The sequence below is a fragment of the Stegostoma tigrinum genome, chromosome 17, assembly GCF_030684315.1.
Source record: "Stegostoma tigrinum isolate sSteTig4 chromosome 17, sSteTig4.hap1, whole genome shotgun sequence".
Classification (NCBI taxonomy): domain Eukaryota; kingdom Metazoa; phylum Chordata; class Chondrichthyes; order Orectolobiformes; family Stegostomatidae; genus Stegostoma; species Stegostoma tigrinum.
Window position 1 is genome coordinate 36,115,746 of NC_081370.1, and position 25,134 is coordinate 36,140,879.

The 25,134-nt window shown below is 38.2% G+C and overlaps 1 protein-coding gene across 2 annotated transcripts in view; it reads right to left on the reverse strand.

The window, feature by feature from the left end:
• Positions 1–518: 518 nt before the first annotated feature.
• LOC132210688 (lymphatic vessel endothelial hyaluronic acid receptor 1-like) overlaps positions 519–25,134 on the reverse strand; it is a 40,779-nt gene continuing 16,163 nt past the window's right edge. For both annotated transcript variants that reach the window (XM_059652075.1, XM_059652076.1), the window contains 4 exons: positions 24,150–24,289; positions 11,604–11,891; positions 7,884–7,950; positions 519–3,456 (listed from right to left, as the gene is read on the reverse strand). In XM_059652075.1, coding sequence (XP_059508058.1) covers positions 3,360–3,456; positions 7,884–7,950; positions 11,604–11,891; positions 24,150–24,289 — 592 coding nt within the window. In that variant the 3' untranslated portion in view covers positions 519–3,359. The remainder of the gene's footprint in view (positions 3,457–7,883; positions 7,951–11,603; positions 11,892–24,149; positions 24,290–25,134) is intronic.

Below are 25,134 nucleotides of genomic sequence, written 5' to 3' on the forward strand. Positions count from 1 at the left end.
CATCTGTTGATTTCATCAACACTTCTCAATGCCTTGGTAAGGCAGTCAACATCATCAAAGACCCCTCCCACCCTGGTTATAAGCTCTTCCAACCTCTTCAATCAGGCAGAAGATACAAAATCTTAAACATACATTCCAATAGGTTCAAGAACAGCTTCTTCCTCACTGCTATTAGACCTCTGAACAGATTTCTCAAGTTTCAAAGCTGATGCTGATCTTCCTTTTTGTGACCCTTCATTCTCAGGACCCAAAACATTAACTCTGTTTTTTCCCTTCACAGATGCTGCCAGACCTGCTGGGCTTTTCCAGCAACTTTGTTTTTGTTAGTTATTTGTAGGTTTATTCCAATCAAATTCATTTTTTCAATCATGTATTTGAATGTTTGTAAGTTATTTCATCATGTAAAAATACTGAACTCAAACACTGAAAAACTTTGGACACAGATTGTTTATTTTAATTCAGTATTAGTCAAGTTGTAAATACAAGTAACTAAAACTAAAAGCACAGAATCTGAGCTATCAATTTGCATCGGGTTGCAATTTTGATTTAAAAATAAGCATTTGATAATAAATATCATGTAAAATACTTTCTGTTAAAGAAGGATTCATGCTTTAACAAACAAGTTATACATTTCATTTAATTGGATTGCAAAATTCAATCTACATTACTAATTGCCTTTATATAAATCAGTTTCTCCCCTACAAAAGAAAGGAAGCAAAAAGAATAAAATCAAAGTATGTATTCTACAAAAATTTAATTGAGGATTAGAGTCAGTGTTATAGATAGGGATAGTTGCAGGGGAAATGTGTGTTGTAGCAGCGTTAGAAGTATAGGTCCCTTTAAGATAAACTGAAACAACTCCAGAATTGATTGATAGTAGATTTTGCTCATGGTTTTTATATAAAAGTGTCGATTTTCTCCCCAGTGTAAAGTTAGCTTCAGGACAGGAAAAGGGTTCAGAGGGAAAGATGGAAATCAGTACTTGTGCTAAACTGTAGAGTTACTGAAGCCGAGAATATTGAATGCTTTTAACAGCTCTCTTTACCTGTCCTGTCACCTTTAATGGCTTGAGCCCCATATATATTTGGGCCTTTCTGATCAACTCACATTTCTACGCTTTAAATTTCAAATGCCATTCCAGCACAGCCAACCTATTTTTAACTATTCACACATTCCACTGGCATATATTCAGCACTCACTTCTCTGCAGGCTCACTACCAGCAATCCCTTTGTCTGATTTTACTGTCTTTGGGCACGCATTTATTCAAATTACTCATCTTTCCCACCTCACCCTGTCATCAGTATAAATCTCAACATTTGCCAGCAACTTTCTGAAGAAATGTCACTGGACACAAAATATTAATGCTGTTGAACTCTCTTTTTTCTTCACAATTGCTGCCTGACCTGCTGAGCTTCTCCAGCACTTTCTATTTTCAATCGCTCCGGGCAATGTGACCTGTTTGAAAGGAAATATTGTTACACCTCACCGGAGGAAACACCAGGAATAGAAATAAAACTCCAGAGATTACATAAAGGCAGAAATGGATTAAATGAAACTTTGTGAATAGGAGAGGAATCAGGATTATGGGGCGAAAGGAGGAGAATAGGGTTGAGAAACGTATCAGTCACGATTGAATGGCAGAGCTCATGTTTCTTATTATCTTACGGATCTGTGATGTGTTATTTTTCTGTAGGGGCAGTCTGTTAATGTTAGAATGTTCGCAATTAAGGGTGGATCCAACAATGTTCCATTGCCACTATAAGAGAAAACATTTCCGCATCTTAATCGGAGAAAGGGAAATGTGGGAACTGGCATTTGTTCTAAATTATAGATGTAGAATAAAACGCTTGTAAATCTCTAAAAATATTTTGCTGATTATTCAAATATGCTTATCTGTCTGTTAAACATGTTGTAACAGTTTTTCGGCTTACATGTGCATTTATGGCAGGATCTCATCAAAACTAAGACTGTTCGGAGGATTAATATACTACATCTACAACTGTGTCAACTTTTCAAAACATACGTTTCTAAGATTGCAATGAAAATTTTCAATACATACTTGTCCTTATAATTATGCCTTCTTCACTGAGGACATGAACATTTAAAAAATACAAGCATTTAAAATTAAAGTACACTTGCTGGCACTGGCTTATTAATTCATGCCTTGATCCAATTATTCTGTTCACTTTCAATGTAATTACTTTTCACTCCCACATTTTGCATGCTATTTTCACTCTTTAATTAGGATCTTTTTGCCCACATTACTGCTTGACAGAGAGAGGATTTTTTGAGAGTTCTCCATCTAAGCTAAAATTGCTCTTGCATCTGTCAAGAGGATGTGGATAGGCTGGTCCTGTTTCACAGCTCAGGGAACCCAATAACAATATGTAGAAAAATAGACAGGTAAAGATAATCCATGTCACGTTGAAATAACACATCAGATATAGACCGGGTCCATGTCATAGGTTATCAGTGCATGCACCATAGAGATGAATGAAGTAATGGCAGAGTGAGGGCACTGTGAGATATGCCCAGTGACCAAGCTCAGCATGATTCCTTTTATCTCAGGCAGAAGAAATTTGATTACATTCATAAGATAATGTTGCATCCAAGTGTAACATAAAAAATTGTACGCAGGAAATGGCCAGTTGGTCCATTGAGATTTAACATAATGACTTAATATTTCAGCTTTTTCCCCTGAATCTTCCCCCAACTCTTTCCAGCCCCAACTGTTTTTCACATCACTCATTCTCCCGGTCTCTACCTGAGCCTTCCCCACCTGTTCTTCAAGCTTCCCCAGCCTCCCCTTCTCTCCCACCCCTCATTACATTATAATCTGTCAGGGGATATAAAGCTAGATATATTGTTTAATCTTCACATAAATAGGACTGTCATCCAAAGTAAGAACTGCGGCAGTGATGAAAGCAGACTGAGATTCATTCAGTTATAGTATTGACACCATGTCAAAGATTAGTTGTGTTAGGTTCTGTTTAATTAAGTATTTAATGAGATACTTTGGTGAAACATTTTACTGTCTCTCATTATTTATCTTATACATAATGAGATTGTAGGACACTGAGTCTGTGCACATATGTATTAATGCTGACATCAAGCCTGGAAAATCACCAAGGTTGCTAGAACGCTTAAATGGAGCAAAAGTACCGAGTCTGATTAATTGAACTGAGTAACAAATTTCTGTGCTTTACATTCAATTTTTGTTACATCTTGTTCCTTTACAATCAATGTAATTCTATTAAAACCAATTCTACTCCCACTTCCTAATACTTAATGTTTATTGAGTTAGTTTGCTTGTTTGATGTTTAATCGTTTGTTATTTGGATTCTTTCTCTGTGTCTTCTCATGGTGAACTGTTTTCTATCAGGTTATTGCTCCAGACTTCAGCTTCAATGGCTTCTTTTGGCTGCCCATGCAAATATGAAAACAGCTTCTTGCGTCTGAAGATTACAGAAATAAATGTTAGTCAAGTGCAGAGTGGGAATTACAGGTGGTTCCTAGTTTGCAAACAGATTCCATTCTAGAAAGTATTTGCAAGTCAATTTGTACGCAAGTAGGAACACAATGCTGAATACAAATTGCCATTTGTAAATACAGTAAATGTTTGTATGCCGAATCTTTAAAATTAACCCCTATATGGGATTGTGTTTCTAAATATGAGTGTTTTTAAGTTTGGGTGTTCACAAATCATGGATACCTGTACTATAAAGAGCTTGAGACTTACCAACACACATTACTTATGAATGATGTAAAGTAGTGAAAAACAGAAATCTCTTAAATGTGACTTTTTTTCTGTTTTCTACAGCTTTCAAATGAAAGTTACATAATTCATCTGGGCTCCATAGAGCAGCAATGTGTATTTAGCTCTTTAACAGAAATAAATAACTACAATTCGCATTTGTATAACACCTACAAAATAATTAAAATGTCACAAGGTGTTTTACTGGTGCACTAAAAACACAAAATTTAATACTGAGCCCCACATAAGACAACAATATTAGAGCTGAAGTTTAGCCGTACAGTAAGTTTAAGGAGTTTCTTAAAGGAGGAAAGAAAGGTTGAGAGACTGAGAGGTGTAAGGTCCAAACTGGAGAGGTTAGGGCTCTGACAGCTGTAGGTACAACTACCAATGTGGAGTGATTAAAATTAGAGATACTTTCAAAAACCAGAATTAGAAGATACCTTGGGGCATGTGGCTGGAGGAGATTACAGAAAGAAGGAGAGGCATGCCAGGGATGTATGTGGAAACAAGACTTGACATTTAGGAAGGCCAGGGAGCTAGGAAAAGGTGGAGTAAGTTCTGTTAATTATGATTGGTATTATCACAAGAGAGAGGGATGACCTAAGTTCAAGAAAGTAGGATGCAGAAGCCTTTTGTGTTGACATGAGAAATGATAAAGGCAATAGACACCTGTGGGAGTGGTGCACAAACCCCTTACAGGAGCCACATGGTAAATTGGAGCATAAAGGAAGAAATAATGGGAGTTTGTCAGATAATCATGATGTTTGTAATCTACTTACAGCCTGCCAAAAGCAGTGACTATGGAATGATTGATTTGAATTTTATATTCTGTTTGAGCGATAAGCGTGTATCAAAGTTTAATATTTTAAAATTAAATAAGAGTAATTATACATGCAAAAAGAACTAGTTAAAGTGAACTAGCAAATTATGTTAAAGTCAATTGAGATGCAATGGCAGACATTTAAGGGAGTATTTCAAAACAAACTGAATAGATCCTTTCATATGAGAAAGAAAACTGACAATGGGAGGATCCACTATCCATGGTTAACCAAAAGTGTTAAAGTATCAAACTTTAAGAGAAAGCAGGTAATTACATAAGGTGGGTGGCAGGTTAGCAGATTAGACGAAAATAAAGAACGTCACAAATGACTAAAAAAATTAAAAGGAGGGAAGAATTATAATGTGAGAAACCACACTCAAAAGTGTATCAGATAATAAGAGTTTTTGATCAATTCTTTTTAAAAAATGAATTAACAAAGTGAGCATTGATCCTGCAAACATTTGAGATTGAGGAATTACTAAAGAGAATTAAGGTGATGGCAGATGAACTGAACAGTTATTTTGCATTGGTCTTCATTAGAGAGGGTATAATTAGCATCACAGAAATAAGTGTGATCATGAAATTGACAGGAGGAAGGAATTCAAAAGTATTACAATTACCAGGCAAAAAGTTGAGGTCAGACAAGTATCTGGGTCCTAATGAACGTCAGTTTAGGACTTTAAATAAAACGCTAATGAAATAGATGATGCATAGGTTTTCATCTTCCAAAATTCCTTTGATTCAGAAAAGGTTCTTTTAAGTTGGATAATAACAATATAACTTCTTTATTTAGAAAGGGAAACTGAAAGCAAGAAACTGCAAACAAATGAGCTTAACATCTGTTATGGGAAGATATGGAAGTTATGAAGAAAGGCATTATCACAGAGCACTTAGAAAATTTCAAGGTAATCAGGCAGATTCAACATGGTTTTGTGAAAGGGAGATCCATATTTAATGAATTGTTTGGAGTTCTTTAGGACATAACATAATCAGAAATTTCTAGAAGGCATTTGATAAAAAAAAATCAACAGCTTTTGTGAAAAGTAAAAGATCATGTGTAGAAGGTAGCATATTGGCCCAGACAGAAGATTAGCTATTTAACAGGAAATGGAGAGTATGAAACATAAATGGATTATCTTCTAGTTGGCAAGATGTAATATGTGGTGTGTCACAGAGTTCATGTGCCAGAGCCTCAACTTTATTATTTATGCAAATGCTTGGCTGAAGAGACCATAGGTATAGTTGCTGAATTTGTTGATGTCACAAGGATAAGATAGAAAGTAAGTTGTGAAGTGGGCATAAAGGAGCTACAAAGGGATGCAGATGGATTAGGGTAGTTGAGTGGGCAAAGAACTGGAAGATGAAGTATAATGTGGGAAAACGTAAAATTGTCTATTTTTGTAGAAAAAAACGAAAAGAAGCATATTATATATGGCGAGAGATTGCAGCACTCTGAGATGCAGAGGGGTCTGTTGGTTTTAGTACAAGAATGACAAGACGTTAGTATTCAGGTACGAGAAGTAAATAGGAGAGCTAGTAGAATATTACTAACTAGTGAGATCACATCTCGGATATTGTGAACAGTTTTGTTTTCTTTATTTTAGCAAAGATGTACCACATATTGGTAGTGTGTTACTGGAGGTTTACAAGATTGTTATCTGAAATGAACAGGTTGCTTATGGGGATAGGTGAATGGATTGAACTAGTTACCACTGGACCTTTTAAGAATTGGGGTGACATACTTGAAATGTATAAAATTAGTAAGTTTCCAGGTGACACAAAATTTGGTGGTGTTGTTAATAGTGAGGAAGATGGTTTGGAGCTACAGTCTGATATTGATCAGCTGGTAAATTGGGTAGAGCAATGACAGATGGAATTTAATCCTGATAAGCATGAGGTCTAATAAGGACATACATAATGAATTGAAGGTCCTGAAGGAGTTCTAAGGAACTAAGGGACCACAGTGTACAAATCAATAGATCTCTCAAAGTGTAAGCACAGGTAGACAGAGTGATGAAGAAGGCATATGTGATCCTTGTCTTCATTAGCTGTGCCACAGAATGAAGGAGCAATGAAGTCTTGTTACAGTTTTATAAAACATTATAACCTTACATTTATCCACATTATACTTCATCTGCCATGCAATTGCCTACTCACTCAACTTATTCAAATCACACAGAAGCATTTCTGTACCCTCCTCTCAGTTCACTGTCCTATCCAATGTTGTGTTGTCAGGACACTAACAAATGCAATTTCTTTTTTAATAAATTCCAGTAAGTTCACGGTCACTATTTTGAGTTTTTCATTGTAGATTTCATTTAACTTCCTGGTGTAAATTCTCAGCAAAATAAAAACAGTTGTTATTGACTGAGTACCAAGGGGGTGGCATGGTAGATCAGCGGTTAGCACTACAGCCTCACTGCGCCAGGGACCCAGGTTCAATTACATCCTCAGGCGACTATCTGTGTGGAGTTTGTACATTCTCCCCATGTCTGCATGGGTTTCCCCTGGGTACTCTGGTATCCTCCCACAGTCCAAAGATGTGCAGGTTAGGTGAATTGGCCATGCTAAATTGCCTGTAGCATTGAGGTGGGTTATGAGAGGATGCGTCAGGGTGGGATGCCCAAGGGTTGGTGTGGACTTCTTGGGCCGGAGGGCCTGTTTCCACACAGTAGGGATTCTTTTCAATGATTTGATGTTCCATGATTAGAGTTTACATGTCTCATGCTGCTTCAAACTCACAAACTATCTAATGGATGCATATAATCACAAGTTTTAAAAAAATTTATTTGTGGGGTTTATTTGCCTTAATGGCAACCCCAGCATTTGTTCGCCATCCTTAATTACCTGTGATAAGGTATTGGTGACCTGCCTTCTTGAAAGCAGACGTAGATGTTTGAAGTAACTGAGACCACTTTAGAGTCACTGTTGGGTCTGGAGTTACCCATATGTCTGTCGAGCTGGAATGAAAGATATCCTTCTCAAAAGGACATTGTGATTGAAAGAAAGAGGCATCAAGGCACAGAGCTAATAATATCCCAGCATTTCAATGACTAGAAGTGTTGGCCTATCTGATACTTAGGGCAATCAATTTTGCATTGTGCAGTGGTTTAGATTCTATGCATTTCAGTTAAAGATATTAATATTAATGATATATTTATGTGCATGAGACAACAATATGGGCCTCCAGCCTTTGAGGAATATTCAGCACACATCTGCCCCATATAAAGTTGAGATTTTCAACATCTTCTTAGAGTTGTACCTCCCAATTCAATGCTATACTCAAAACTGTAGAGGAAACTTACTTTCTGAGACAACAGACCAAAGTTGCCACAAAGGTCACGAATAAAATGAATGCCACCAGACCTAAAGCTGTGAGTACGTAAGGAGACAAATATTAATCATACTCAATATAAGATGATCTGCATCAAGAAACTGCAAAATAAAACAAATGTTGATTTTCAAATGTGAATCCATTAGGTACAGAGTCAGAAGAATTTCTAAAGAAAAGTCAGAGAAACTGAACAAATACTTCACAGTGGCAAACATTAAAAACATTCCAGAAATAATGGGGCTTCTGTAAGTAAGGGAATGCAAAATATGAGTACTAGTTTAATAAAAGAGAGAAATTAATAGACTTAAAACAGATCAGTCCCTTGGACTGATGACCTACATCTCGGAGGTGGCTGTCAAGATAGTAGAACCATTGGTGATCTTTCAAAATTCCATAAATTCTGAAATAATACCCGAAAGATTTGAAGGTGGAAAATGAAATTCCACGATTTAAACAAAACGGAGAGATAGACTGGGAACAATAGATCTCTTAGCCTAGCATCAGCTGGAAAATACTATAATTTAAAATAATGGGTGTGATAAAAAGACACAGAAAATTAAGTTAGGAATGAGCAGTGTGAATTATGACAAGGAAGCAATATTTTTTAAATCTGTAGGAATATTTTGAAAACTAACTGATTGGATAAATAGGAACCGGTTGATTTGTTTTTAGATTTTCAGAGGCTTTTGATAAGGTGCAGCATGAGAGATTGGTAACTAACTTATAACGTACAGGATAGGGACGAATATACTAACACAAAGAGGTTAAGTGAGTGGGCAAAAAGTTGGCAGACAGAAAACAGTGTGGAGAAATCTGAGTTGATTCACTTTGGTAGGATAAACAGAAATACTGAGTATTTCTTAAATGGTGAGAGGCTAGAATGTGTTGAACATCAGAGGGACATGGATGTTCTTGCTCGTAAGACACTGAAATATTGCGTGTACAACAGGAGTTTAAAAAGGCAAATGTTATTTTATGTAATCAACCTGTCCAGATCGGTTATACACAGGGCATGTGGGGCTTAAACCCAGATCTACTGGTGCCGTTGTTCCCTCCATCATATGGTTGGGAGTGGGGATATTTGCTGATGATTACACAATGTTCAGTACCATTTGTGGCATCACGGATACTGAAGCATTCCACATTCAGATATAAACAAACTTGGACAATACCCAGGCTTGAGCTGACAAGTGGCAGATAATATTAATGCCTCATAAATACCAGGCTGTGACCATCTCCAGTGAGAAACAATCTAACCACTGCCCCTTGACATTCAATGGATATTACCAAAACTAAATCCCCCTCAATCAATAGTAGTTGTATCCCTACCTCTAGACCAAGAGACCTTGGTTCAAGCCCTATCTGATCCAGAGGTCTGAACAGCTTGATTAGAAAATAAATGTAAGACTGAGTAATTAATAAACTCTATCCACAAATAATGAAGTTTTTGTCTTGCTGGATCTTTAAAAATAACCTAAAGATAATTTCACCTTCTGTGATTTTCAGGTTGTTTTGGGACACAAAGTACTGAACAGGAATTTGGTAATTTTTATCCTTCCTGTGTTCTGTCAAGAAAAGGTACAGGAAAATGTCTAAGCTATGGTGCACCCTTCCATCATGTGAGGTTCAATGTTGGGAGCAGATATTTTAGTAATTAACACCGATGGGTAAAGCCATTCCAAAAAAGACTCCCAATTATATTTCAAACATCTTTGTTTATAATTGAGTTTTCTCATGCATAATCAAAGTCAAACACACTGTTTTGCCACCAGAAACACCGTGAATTCATTACATACCCAAACTGCATGCTATGATCCATCAGAGAATCATATTATAGGCCAGTGGAGAATAAAGTGAGATTTGGGTTATCTTCTCAGAGTTGGTGTTAATCCAAAGTTGTAACTTTGCTGGAAGTATAATGTAAATGTACAATATAGGTAAAAAAGACTTTCCAATGAAGTAATGGTATCAGAGCAGGAATGGTCTTAAGAAAATGCCTGGTCATACCCTTTGCTAGCTAATGAGTGCAGATAGGTAGTGTCTCTGTTCAATACATTTCAAATGCTTCTGTATGTCAATTTAGTCTGAATAGGCCAAACTTCTAGGGTAGCAGGTTATGGATTCCAAAAATTTATACAATTGTTACAGTACACAGGGAGGTCATTTGCCCCATCATATCGACATCTGGTCTCTGATTGAAAATCTCATCTACTGTCATTCCTCTTTGTGACCTTCCCTCACATTCTTTCAGGTTACAATCTAGTCCCATTTTGAATGCCTTCATTGAACCTACCTTCACCAGACTCTCAGGCAGTGCGTACCATACCCAAACCTCTTACTGCATGAGAATGTTTGACATAGCTGTCAAATCTCCTCTCAGCCTAGTCTTCCGTATGGAAAACAATCCCAACTCTTCAATCTATCTTCACAACCAAAGTGCCTCAATGGTGGAATAATTATCGTGAAACTTAAGATTAATGTCCCAGTTTAAGCAATGAACCTAACACTCAAGTGAACTAGTGAGAACTGCAGAGTCTATTCTTCAGATGAGAAGTCAAACAGATGTCCTGTCATTGGAAACTAGGAGTGTTGGATTACTTTTGAAGATGAACAGAGAGTTCTCCCAGTGTTTTCACCAGATTTCCTACCTAGGTCACTACCACCAACATTTCACTACCTCCCTTCCCCTCCGCCAGGTTATTCATCCTGTTCCTGCCCTGGGAATAGTGCTAGTAGGGTCCAGAAAAGATTTACCAGAATGTTGCTGGGACTGGAGGATTTGAGTTATAAGGATAGGCTGGATAGGATAGGAGTCTTTTTACTGGAGTATAGATGGTTGAGGGGTGACCCTATAGAGGTTTATAAAATCGTGAGGGACATAGATAAGGTGCACAGCAAAGGTCCTTACCCCAGTGTGAATGAGTTCAGAACTAGGGGGCATATTTTTAAGGTGAGAGGAGAAAGACTTAGAAGGGACCTGAAGAGAAACTTTTTCACACAGAGGGAGTTTCATATGTGGAATGAACAGTCAGAGGAAGTGGTAAATGTAGGTACAATTACAACATTTAAAAGACATTTGGACAGGGACATGAATAGGGAGGTTCAGAGGGATATGGACCAAATGCAGGCAAATGGGATTAGTTTAGTTTGGGAAACTTGTTTGGCGTGGACTTCTTGGACCGAAGAGTCTGTTTCCGTGCTGTATGATTCTATAACTCTATGACTCTTAGAGAATGAAACAATGGTTGGGGCTTTTTGTGGGTTTTAAGCATCCAATTTTTAATTTCCTTGAATTGTCCTCATCTGGAAGCAGAATTAATTGTCTCATGTTCCTGCACACCTCAAAACTGTAGAACATCTTCCTCACTGCTTTGTTATCACCGAAGCACTACTTCTACATTTGCCTTGCCATCTCGTCCTTGTGAATATAGAAACAAAGAGGCTACACCAGTCTGTGTGGGCATTTACCCTCCAACTTAAGTTTCTCAATTTAAGTAGTGATGATAGAATGAGAAAGGAATATTGGTCAAGTCCCTGTTCCACAAAATGAACCTTTGGAATATCCATTCTGATAAGACAGGATGTGTCTGATTTCTCACCTAAGGATGCCATTTCAAATGTTACAGCACTTTGGCATTTTATTTAGATTTTATAACATGTGTAAATTAATTTTCATTTCATAGAATCTCACCCAAAAAGATGATCAAATTGCTGGAATCTTTGGAACTCTTCTCTGTAGTAGAGCGCGGTTCTGAGGAGGAGGTTGATTGAGGGATTGAATCAGTTGAGGTTGACAAAAAGGTATTTGTTTCGCAAGGTACCGAAGTTCTGCTGTCCAACGGGGCGATGGATTCAAAGCTGAATTCTGTTCCATTGTTTGTGTTTGTGTGACCCAGATCTGTTAATGGTGTTTCTGTTGGATTCGTGAACTGGGCAACCTGTTCAGTTGACAGTTCACAAGTATTCATCTTCAGGGCATCTACAGAAAGGACAAAAGTAAAGTTAGAATTAAATAAAGATTGCACAGCTACTTACTGATCTGTTAAAAAAAGATACAGCTGCATAGACTGTAGGGACAGGAGACAAATCAGCTTCTTGAGCATGTTCCTTAAATGCTTTTAGAAATTAAATAATTCGTTCTGGGTAAATCAACAATGCTGTTAAGGAGGGAGTTCCAGGACTTTAACCCAGTGACGATACATTTCCAAGTGATGAATTGCTCGGAGGAGACTTGCAGGGGGTGGTGTTCCCATGTAACTGCTGCCCTTGTCCTTCCAGATTGTAGTGGTCCTGCGCTTGGAAGGTGCTGTCGTTGATGGTGGACAGCGTTCTCATTAATTTTCTTTTCTTCTGCAGTCTGTGTGTGGCGGCGACATTTGTAACGGGGAGTCAAGGCCTCAAATGATGACAGCACATCGATCTCTGTACATAGATACTTGGAGGTTTTCAAACAAAGATTAAAAGGATAATCCCACTATTCTCAAAACACTTATTTATAAATGGAAAAGACAAACAACAAATTATTGTTTTATCCAAAACACACCACATGGGTAAAACACTATCCATACAGTACTCTCACTGGAGTCTCTATCTCTAGCACCCTGCTAAGTTTAAAATGCTTATAGATTGTGGCTTCATTAACTTCTTCTTGGAGCTATTCATGTACCTCAGCTTAATCTACTCAGCTTTAATGAACCTTTTCAGGGTTTTATTGTTATACCTCTGATTTCGGACTAACACTAACTTTAATCTAATTTCACTATATCCTTTTCTTCTCTAGAGCATCAATCTATGCAGCTATTCTCATTGGATTTCACAGGATTGTTCAAAACTCAAAGTAAATCTAAAATTTGACTCTCTCTCTAAACTATGGATATTTTCCCTAAGCTAAAGAAACATCTCTCCTGACCTTCTAAGCTGGAGCTTATCTATCATGCTGGGTTGTAAACCCCACCAGTATACACAAAAAACCATTAATTCTAAAGTTAAGCCTTAAAAAAACTGTTTGAAAAGAAATCACCATGGGTTAGAGTATACTTACAACTTAATAATTAGCTTCAGACACACAAGAAAATCCACATCTTTCACCAAACCAGAATCTAAGAACTCAAACTTGTAATAAATTATATTAAAAATAAATGTAAATCATGCATTTTTTATCACAATGCACTGAGACCAATAAATTTTTCTTGAGGTGTGGTGCCCATTACATTTGGTGAACAGTTTTCTTAGAAGTGAATGTAAGTAATTGAAGCAAACCAAGGAACTTCAGTCTATTCTGTGCACTTAGTGAGTGATTACATTACTAGTACTTCAATCCCAATATTTTTGTCCTCTTTCAGATCAGCCTCAGTAATTCTCTCACTGTCTTCTGGACTGGGAAACTGTGAGTTCATCATAATAATGTTGAGAATTTATGGCACATATGGATGGTTATTTAGCCCATCCAATAGAGTTCCTAGTTGGCTTCTAACTCTTCCAGCCCTGGCTCATAGCCTTGATTGTGGGGTCCTTAACTAGCCTTAGGGTGACTCACAAAGCAACTGGATGAATATTCCAGGATCTTAATCCTGATATGAAATCGATGGAAGCACAAAATAAGATCACACTGTCACCTTCAACTCACCTTCACCTAGGATGCCTGAAGCAGGCCTTGGATTTGGGTCTCAGACATTAACAATTATCTTTGGTTCCTCAGGAAGCTTATCCCTTTTACTTTCATCAATGTCAGGTTGCTTGGCTTTCTCTGAACTCTTCCCACTCTATTAGCATTATATTGTTTGAAATCCCACTTTGGGATTGACATTTAAACGGGATTTCTGCCATATTGTGTCTGCTGTGACACTAGCGGAGCGATTACAGTTAGGAGGAAGTTAAGAAGCAACAAATCAAGGAGGAGAAAGACAGGCACTGCTGTAACAGTTTTCACAATTTACACATGTTCTTTCCAGTCTAATGAATACTTTATAAATGTGTTCTCACTGTTGCAATTTAGGAAATGCAGTAGTCAACGTGTGTGCGGCAAACTCCTACAAACAGTGACACATTATTTACCAGACAATCTATCTTAGTTACATTGGTTAGAAAATAATATTGGCCCCATGACGCTAAAGAGAACTCCCCTGCGCATCAAAATATGTTCACCTAAAAGGACATCTTAGTTAACATCCCATTGATCAGTACTTCAACCACACAAACTCTCTCTCAGCTGAGGTTGTTAGTTTCTTAGTCACAATTTAAATCCAAGAAGCAAGGAACAAAAATAATAAGTTAAGAAAAAGAAAAGATCAAGGAAGAGCCTAGAGGGTGAACAAAGTGGATTTGAGTTAAGATTTTCAGGGCAGTAGAGTAAAATTTTATGACAATAAACTAATGATATCAATGGAACAAAAAAATACACATTCAGTATTCCTGTTTCACACTCTTCTCATAACCAATATTCTGCCCTCTGAGGCAGAATCAAGTAAATTTTGATTCATTTGTCTCCATTACATTTAGGACACTTGAGAACTTCTAGTTGTAGCTTTTATTGATGCTTGTTTTTAAAAGCCGAACAATATAGTCCTTTTGTTTAGAAACTCAGGTTTGTTGTTGAACAATCCTTTTTATAAATGGCATTATTTTGTAATCTGTTTTAAGGCTGAATAATTGTTTTTCAGCACTGAATAATTAGGGGGAGGAAGGAGGAAAAGTGAGTGAAAAATGAGTGGATAAGGAAGAAAAGTAAAAACGGTAAATTGAAGTGTGTGGAGAAGTTAAATTTAAGTGTGAATTAAAGGATATTAGTAATAATGGAAGTGAATGGCATAGTGTTCAAGGTACACACAGAAATAGGAAATAAACAGAAGGAAATGCCTGCTTCCAAAACTGTTATCCATCTGAAATTCTTCTCTAATAGCTAACACAAGTTAAAGGAAAAACAAGCTTTTGGGAGGATGGAAATCTGTGAGTTTAGTGCTTTTTGCTAACTAAGCAAAAGGCTTTGAGGAATTTTACCCACAATTTAAAATGTTGTTGACATCTGTATTTCAGTGGTTGACAGTCCCCAATAGTCAAAAATTAATCTCCTATTCACTGCTATCAATCAAACATTGGAAATTCCTCTGTCATTTTCTTCAGCCCCCGACACAAATTCTGTCACTTTTCACTGATCCGATATTCCTGGTTGTGATCTTGGGTTGAACCCTGATGTTTACATCCTCTGCACATTGTTTGATGCTGATGTACCTCCATTCCATTGCTTGTCTTCATCTCAGTCTGTGTTCAAACTACCGAACACTCTTCCCCCAAGAATGCTTCTGTGTCTTCCAGAATGAACTATTTTAACCTCTCCTGGCCAGCTTCCCATTTTCCAGCATCTGTAAACTTTAGCTCATCCAGACATAGCTACCTGTTTTCTAGCTCAAATCCTGTCCTTCTTGCCTGTCATAGCCTCTGCTCTGGTCCATGTTGGCTCCCAGCTTGGCAACTTTTTGAATTTAAAATTCTTGTACTTGTTTTTCCCTCCACTGCCTCTCCCCTCCAAATCTCTGAAACACATTGGGGAAGTGGTGGCCTGGTGGTATTATCACTGGACTGTTAATCCAAAGACCCAGATAACTTTCTGGGGACCTGGCTTCGAATCCTACCGTGGCAGATGATGGAATTCGAATTCATTAAATATCTGGGATTAAGAGTCTAAAGATGACCATGAATCCGTTGTCGATAGTTGGGACAAAAACCCATATGGCTCACTACTGTCCTTCAGGGAAGAAAACTGCCACCCTTACCTGGTCTGGCCTACATGTGACTCCAGACTCACCGCAATGTGGTTGACTGTCAACTGCCCTCTGGGTAATTAGGGATGGGCAATAAATGCTGCCTAGCCAGCGATGGCCTCATCACATGAATGATAAAAAAAATTCTAGCCCTATAATCAACATTCCTTCTAAGCTGCATGGCCATGCCCCAAGGGTCTGTGAATGTCAATCATTACGTCAGCAACTTTGCTTCAGTTTCTCCAGCCCCTGCATGGATCTCCAAGATTGGTAGGGTGGAGGGAATGTAGCCTATAACCCTCAGCTCTGAAACAAAAATAGAAATAACTGGCAAAACTCAACAGGTCTGACAGCATCTGTGGGAAGAAAGCAGAGTTAATGATTCATCTGATGAAGTATCACGAGTTATTTCTGTTTTTGTTTCCGATCTCCAGCTTATGCAGTTGTTTGTTTTATTAACCCTCTAAGGTCTATGTGTTCCTCCAATTCTGCCCTCTTGAGCAATTTTGATGTTGATTGTTTCCTCGTTGGCAACTTTTAGATACCTGGCCCTAATTCCGTCCAAAATCCTCTTCGTCTCTCTCCTCAAGTATGTTCCTTAAAACATGAATCTTTGACCAAGGTTTTGATTGCACACCCTCGTATCAATTCAATCTTAAATATTGTTTGATGCTCCTGGGGTAAGATAATTATGATCTAAAATTGATGAATTATATGCTGATTCCAGAATACTATAAAATGCCAGTATGACAGATAAGTTGTTACATCTTGAACCACCATTGAGTTTCACTGGAACACTGTCAGAGTCAGTAACAGTGTGAGTATGATGAGAATTAAATGGCAATTGACTGGAAGCTTCAGATCAATTGCAATTTGAACAAATTGTTTCAACAAATTTGGCCTCCCCAGTTTATTGGAAACCTCATTGTCAGCAGTGAGCACATGGGTCAGAGGATGTATACCCAAAATTTATTCTCTCTTCAAATGTGATGATTGACCTGATGACTATCTCCCAGTACCTTGGCCCATGATTAAATGCCCTGTCAGATTCCCCGTCAAGTCTGGTCAAGGAAGAATTGCAAATTGTTGAGACACTGAAATGCTAGCCTTTGCCTTTAAAAATACCCAATCAAGAATCAAAAGAAGAAAGTGTCAATACCTGGAAAAGTGACCAGGAAACTGTTATATTGTCATGAAAACCCAGCTGGATCAGGAATGTCCCTTAGGGCTATACCCAAACCATAACATGTGACTGACTCTGAATGATGTCTGAAATGATTCATTGTTCAATAATAACACAATAACAAATACCTTTCTCACAAAAAAAGTGGTCTACTAGGAATTGGCAACTAGGGATAGACAACAATTGGAGAAAAATGAATAGAGGTAGAAAATATTAAAGTTGTACTATACTTATGATAAAAAAGTCACTACTGAAGTAAGCCTAATCATGTGGAGCTAAGGCTGATGAATGAAGTTCAGGTACAGATCAATTATGATTTAAGTGAATGGTGAAACAGGCTCAAGAAGCCATGTTGCCTCCATTTGTTCCTAAATAACACTAACATTTTTGGTAGGAATCAACTGGATAGAGAGCCATAAAGCAAATTATGTCACATGGTGTACGCATTGTCATGAGACAATGTGATCTAAACATTATATTTTTAATTAATTACATAGCCCCATCTATGTTATCTTAATTTCTTTTGTGTCATAGCTTCTGTTGTATTGTTAAACTCATATCTGTGTATCGTATGCTTCTGTTTCAGCTAGAGAACCCCTCAGACAAGCCAAAGAAAATTGGAATATATCTAGAATATTAAAACAAACTACACTCTGCAAAGGAAAAGGCATTTAGTTGCAACACTGACAATGTTGTAACTGTAAAGAGCAGGTAGCTTGGATGGAGTCATATAAACTAAGGAATTTTCATGGTAAGATCTCATGACCCAGTTTGCGACAAGAAAATTTGATCTGGATGAAAGCAACATCCCCCATTGCTCTCACTGTTTCTTTGCAATTCTCCTCTACAAATTATATGAACTTAAAACCCACCGAAAGTCATTTATATCATTTGGGAAGAGGTCTTGAGAGAATTTCCTTGAAATTTATTCCACGTGAAACAAAGAAAATTCAGCCAATTACAACAATTCTAGAAACACTTGGGCGGAGGGTGGGGTAGCGTGTGTGTGAGAGAGAGAATTAATAATGGATATGTTATTTAAGAGTTAGTTGGCTTTGAATTGGTTGTTTTAAGGTAGTAATTAGTGGGGTGAAAGTTCACAAAGTATGGCTAACTGAAATACAGCTCTCATATGAAAATGTGAACTTGAGTTCTGTTTAAATATGGTTATAATATTTTAAAATTACACACCTCATACCATACCTAGCTTATTGTTAATAACATTGAACCTGACAAAGTGTAAAACCTATAGATATTTCTAACTTGTGGTGCAATGGTAGTGTCCCTACTTCTGGGTCAGTTGGTCCTGGTTCAAGTCTCACCTACCCACACATGTGTCAGAACAAGCTGATTAGATTAATTTTAGATTAGATTTTATTGTCATGTACTCAAATACAGGTGTACAATGAAAAGTGGCCACTCTATACACTGCATCCTTGCACCCCTGCACTCCAGGTACACGTGACAATAAAATCTAATCTAATTTAAAACTAATCTAATCAGCCTGTTCTGACACATGTGGGGTAGGTGAGACTTGAACCAGGACCAAATGACAGAGGTAGGGACGCCACCATTGCACCACAAGACCTCCAAGCCTGAAACCTATATAATTGACCATATCACCAAGCTGTTTGATTTTTGAAACTTGTGACCTACGGAAGAGTGGAGTTAGAAAAGGCAATAGTGCACCTCTTTGATCTCTGTCATAACAACATGCATTATCAGTTACAGGATTAATTTGTAGCAAACATGTCATCACACACCAGCATCATGCAAGCAGACTCAGTCATTTCATGGCTGTTGAGATGTGCTAAGTCACAGACCGACATGGAAAATGAGTGGCATTGCAAAGTTAAATCACCTCTGAGATTTCTGATGAAGGAAGGAAGAGAACTCCTGCCTTGCAAAATCTTCACATCCTGCCATTAATGAGATTTTTCCTGTTTTTCATGACCTTTTTGTAATTGTTTCTTTCAATTCACATAACTACATGCAGTGGCATTACCACAAGGTTGGCTGGTTCAGAATTGTTTTCCTTCTATTAATTTGTAAGATGATGCTCATTCCTAATAATCTGGGGATCAGTCATATTCTGTTTTAAAATGAGCCCTGGAGAGTCGCTCACTGTGATGCTAGTTTTAATTCATTCCTGGAATGCAGGTGACATTGGAAAGTCAGGATCTACTCCCAAATCATAGTGTCTTGGGGACATTTAGAGTCAACTGGTGTGGTTCTACAGTCACATTTAGGCACTGACTGGGTAAATTTCTGAAGGACGTTAATGAAACATTTATGTGTCCAACAACCCAGGGGATTTCATGGCCACTTTTATCTGATGCCAACACTCCAATCGCAAGATCAATTTAATTCAGTTTCACCACTTGCTGTGGAGTAATTTGACTTTCACTTCATTGAAAAGCTTACATTTGTGCACATTTTCTGACCATTATATCTTGCATTTTTGTTAAGTTTCGGTCACATACTTTAGTGTTGTCATAGTTGTCATTCATCAGCACCGCTACAAGCTCAGCCAGTCAAGTTTTTGAAGGCCACAGCTGCCAGGTTACAGCTGGAGGAGAAGGAACCATCAGGTTGGAAAAACCTGCTTGACTTTGCCCTCACTAATATACTTGTTGCAGGTTCACTTGTCCATGATAGTATTGGTAGTCATAACCACTATATAGTACTGATGCAGACAATATCCTATCTTTACCCTGAGATTAATGCCAGGAAATGCACCAGGCAAACCTAAAATTAAAGTGCCAGTTGGTTGAAGCTACAACACAGGATTAATTACACCATTTGGAGGAGGAGGTTACAAAAATATACCCATCCTCAATGATGAGGGAGCGCAGTACGTGAGTGCAAATCACAATGCTTAAGCATTTGCAGCTACCTTCTGTCAGAAATGTCAAGTAAATGATCCATCTCATGTGTCCTAGATGTCAGTCCTCAGTCAATTTGATTCACTCCGTTTGATAGAAAAGAAAAGCCTAAAACACTGGATATAGCAAAGGCTACAGGCCCTTAGAGCCTCCTGGAAGGAGAGGGAAGATTTCTGCTCTACAACTAGCTGCATCCCCGGGCCAAATGATTTGAGTAGATTTGCAACACTGCCATCTACACGCCAAGGTAAAAAAAACCCAGCTATGACCTGTCAACAAAATGCAGGACAAAACTAATCTATCAAATATCTTCCTTTCAATTTATTCTCAATTAATAAAGAAGTGAAGGAAATTATCATCACCAGTGCAATTGAACTGTATGTACTGTGATGCGAGTGTATAATTTATACATTTTTAATATTTGCATTTAGCTTTCAATTTCTGAATCTTAAATTAGTGAGATTCATTTGTTTCAATCAGCAGCTTCTGGACTGAGAGGCAAAAAAACTGCAGATGCCGGAGCCCAAGGTAGACAAACAAGAGAGTGGAAGAACACAGCAAGCCAGGCAGCATCTGGAAGAAAACAGCAGACTGGGTCGAAGAGTCCTGAAGAAGAGTAATACCTGAAATGTTAACTGCTCCTTTCCTCCAGATGCTGCCTGGCTTGCTGTGTTCTTCCAGCCTCCTGTTTGGCTAACTTCCGAACTTAGCATTTTTTTAAGCTTGGGAGAAACATCATAAGTTTCAGTTTGGAGCAGTTCTATAGAAATCATGGTTAAAAATGAATGTGTAACACAGCATTTCTGAGCAAGGGAGGAGATTGTAAAAATAAATGACCTTAGTGTAAGGAGTTTAATAGTAGGCCTAGACCAGAGTGTTTGGATAAAACACTGAAGGGATTTTTGAATTTGAGAATGTTTAATCTTGGGTGAATGGAAGCTCCAGAAAGAAGCTGTCTGATTTTCCAGACTGGGAATAGAAGTCACAATCTAAGTTGGCTATTAGAGAAGGCCATTTATTTATGTGTGAGAGTAAAATGCAAAGGGTATTTTTGGTATCTATAAAGGACCACTTTGAGATTAATATATTTCCATGTGTTTGTAAGATTTTTAAGTTTGTGCTCTATGTAAATCTGTTTTATTCTACTTTATCATCAAACTTTTTACTTGATAAACTTCTATTTTATTCTTTAAACCAAATCTATAGAATTGTGTACTCGTGTTTCAGTGAGAGACCAACTTGTTAAAACCAAAAAAAAGTCTATCAATCAGATTTCAGTCTGGGATCTAACTTTTCCAGTAATAACATCAATTAAGGTCATAACATTACACAGCAGTAATTTCTCACCAGAGCTCAGTTTCGATCATTCAGTCATAAACCTCATTACAACCAGGGTGCAAATATGAACAAAAAAACCAAAATTCAGAGAGGTGATGTCAGAGTGACTGTTCATTACATGCAAGTGTGGATTCAAAGTGCATTACTGTATTGAAATCAATGCGAGTTGGGGTAAATTCTCCTCTGGTTGGGAGTCATATCTAGCACAAAGGAAGATCAGCCTTGGAACATTGCTACAGGAGTTTCTCTAGACCCAATCATGTTCAGCTGCTTCATCAATGATTTTTTAAAAACTTATCGTTTCTTGAGCAGAAATAGATGCAAAACTTCAGTTACAGCAAGAACACTGTTTTATTTGTTTAACATAGCTTCCTTGTTTTTCTACTCTATGTCCCTGTTACTAAAGCCCAGAATGCCAGATACTTTATTAATTGTTCTCTCAACCTATCCTACCACCTTTAATGCTTAGCTACACATTCAGCCAACTTCTGCACTCCATTTAGAATTGTATCCTTTATCATTATGGCTGTGTTTACTGTAACCACAAATGCAGGGGGCACACTCACATGCAGTTACAGCACCTGTCAGCCACTAATAGTGTTGCCATAGGTAACTGCTAGTTTCAGTAACAGACTTAGCCAAAATTATTACAAGTTGAATTTCTTGGTTATTAAATAAATAAAACTTATACAGCAGTATTATCAAGAAGGTGCAACATTTAATGATAGAAGAAACACGTGGATCCAGTCACTCCCAGTAGTAATAAGTCCAGTCACTACCTCCACTCTGACCATGATCAGAGTGGGAGCTGGAATGTTAAGTGGAGAGGCTACTCCTGTAAGAAGTGGAGAGGGCAAGAGACTGCCAATTGTAAGTATGTTGCAAGGCTTTTGTGCCCCAGCATTGGCTTCGGGCTGATTGGATGTCAACATCTCATTCCAGATAGACACTGATAGTAGATTTCCTATCCCAGTGTGGTGGCAGGAGATACATTGCATTTTATACTGCGTTCTGTGATCTTCCTACCAAATCAATAACTTCACACTTCTCTGCATTAAATTTCAACTGCTACTTGCTCATCCTTTCACCAAGCTGCCTTATGTCCTTCAGGTCCTATGCTATTCTCCTCTTGGTTTGCAATATTTAACAAATTTTATTTCTTCTGCAGATTTTGAAATTTTGCCATGTCCACCTAGTTCTGGATTATTTATGTTGAGAGGAAGAGAAGATTCATTTACACCCAACCCTGGGGAATTCCATTCTAAAACTTTTCCAGCCTGAAAACTAACTATTCGCCACTACTCTTTGTTTCCTGTCGTTCAGGCAATGTCATTTCCATATTGCTGTCTCTTTCGTTCCTTTAGCTCTGTGTTTGCCAGAATTCTTCGTGCAGCCTTTTGATAGTTAATCACTTCAAATGTATTACCTTCATCAACCCACTCTAACGCCTCATCAAAAGTTCAAGGAGGATCATTAAACATCTCTCTAGCTTACAGTGACTCTTTGAAAGGGCTGGCCAATTGAGTCCCATAGTCCAGCATTCTCTCTGCAATCCTACAACTGATCCTCTTCAATTTTTTTTATTCCTTCATGGCATGTGGATGTCACTGGTTGGGTCAGCACTTATTGTCACCCACTTACTGCCCTTGAAAGAATGGAGCCTGCTTGAACTGCTGCAGTCTATGTACTGTCAGTACCCCCACAATGCTATTAAGAAGGATTTTTAGCAAGTGAAAATGAATGGTGTGATATAGTTACGAGTCAGTATGGTGTGTTGCTCAGAGGGGAACTTCCAAGCGATGGCATTCCCATTCATCTGCTGCCTCTGTCCTTGTATAGAGTAATGGTTGTGGGTTTATAAGGTGTAGTAGGAAGGATGGTGCGAGTTGTAGTGTATCTTGCAGATGAACACACTGTTGACACTGTACATCGGTTTTGAGTGGTGTGAATATTTAAGATGGTCGAATGGATGACAGTTAAGCAGTCTGCTTTGTTCTGGATGGCGCTGAGCATGCCCCTTTAGTGTTGTTCATGCTGCACCCATCTAAATAACCAGAGAGCACCGTTTTGAATGAATGTAATGGTACACATTGCATCCACTGTCCATCAATGGTAGGGCATGTGAATACTGTTTTGTTGTGGTATGTTGTCTTTTGAAAGTTAGTATTGAATTTGCTTCCAGCATTTTTCCATTCAATATCAGAGATGGGCAATAAATACTGGCCTAGACATTGAAGGCCATAACAATGATTTTCTTTTAAAAATCCGGATGATAACAACGCACTGTGTTAAAAAAATCACTCTTCTCATTCTAGCTTCAGCCTGTTGAATGCCTTCATGATCTTAAACACCTTGAGCTGTTTTATTTCATTCACAGGATGAGGGCATCACTGGCAAGGCCAGCATTTATTGCCCATCCCACAGGACAGTTAAGAGTCAACTACATTGCTGTGGGGCTGAAGTCAAATGTAGGTCAGATCAGGTATGGATGGCAGTTTCCTTCCCCAAAGGACATTAGTGAACCAGATGGATTTTTCCTGACAGTCAGCAATGGTTTCATAATCATTGTTACACTCTTAATTCTAAATTTTTATTGAATTCAGATTCCACCATTTGCCATGGCAGGATTAAAGCCCAGGTTCCCGGAACATTACCTGGCTTTCTGGATTAGCAGTGCAGCGATAATACCACTAGGCCATCGCTTCCCTAATCATTCCTAAACCATCTAAACTCATGGGAATTCCAGCCCAGTCAATACAACCTGTCCTCATAATTTTACCTTTTAATATCATCCTGGCGAATCTGCTCTGTACCCCTTCCAAGGTTATTGTAGCCTTCTGAGGATTGGTAGTATTTTCTTTACAGTTGAAACATAACTGCTACCTCTTCATATTCTAGCTTCTTTAAGAGAAACATTCTGTGCATTTTTTTTTGACTCCTGTACATGTTCACTGAACTCTCATAGCTCATTGACACATTCTTTCTGAACAGTCAGTTTAATGTTCAAACTCTCAACCAATGGCTGCCTTAAGATATTAAAAGGTCAAAATCTATTTTCAGTGATCTCCATTTACCATTCTTCTGGAAACAGAAACCATCGTACGATTTGTCAGGATCAACTTTCCAAATCAACACGCCTGTTCTGTTTTTTCCACATTGCTCCTTTGAACTGATTCTTGGGATAACAACAAAACCGTCATCCACCCAACCATACCTATAAAACAGACACAGAAAATAACTCCATATGACCTTGTAAATTAACTCCTTGCAGAATCAATACCTGTGCTAAAAGGAGCAATCTCTCTGAGAGCTCAAGGAGTCAGGCAGTGACCAGAGACTTGAATCCATAATCTGGGTTGAGACATCCAGTAGTTCTGAAGGAATACCGCACTGGTGTTTGGGAAGTGCTAAAGGCAAGTTGTGTGGTCAGAGAGGCAGCACTGTAGGAGCACTCAACAGTCCAAGGTACTGAGGAAGCACCACACCATTGGAAGGTTGGTATATGCTTGAGCGCTATGCTGTTGAAAGGTCAGTACTGTGGGAGGGCTGTACCGTCAAAAGACATGAGGTGTTAAACCAAGCCTCATGCTGCCCTTTCAGTCACCTGATTACCTGGTCATTATCACATTGCTGTTTGGGACAACTTGCTGAGCCATCATTTCTACATTACAAGAGTGGCTACGTTTAAAAAAAACTTTCATTGGTTCTGAAACATTTTGGGAAGTCCTGGAAGGTGCTGAGCTCTTTTCTCCCTCTCATCTCTTTGAGAAGCAGGTAGATAAGCTTTGTGGAGTTTCTGTCAATATCACTTTGTATTCTACTCACATAGGTTAGATTTATTTTCTACTTTCCACACCAACCATTTTACAACTCCTGCACTTGTTAACAATTAATGCTAAGTGTCAGGGAGGGGGTCAGTCTATGCCTGGGGACCTGTGACCAATAAGAATTGAGTCAAGGCCACCGAACCATTTAGTTTAAGATCCATAAATCCTGAGCCTGCCATTATTTTGGACCACTTTCCTTGGGCTGCCATCTATATTTGAGGGTCGATGGTAT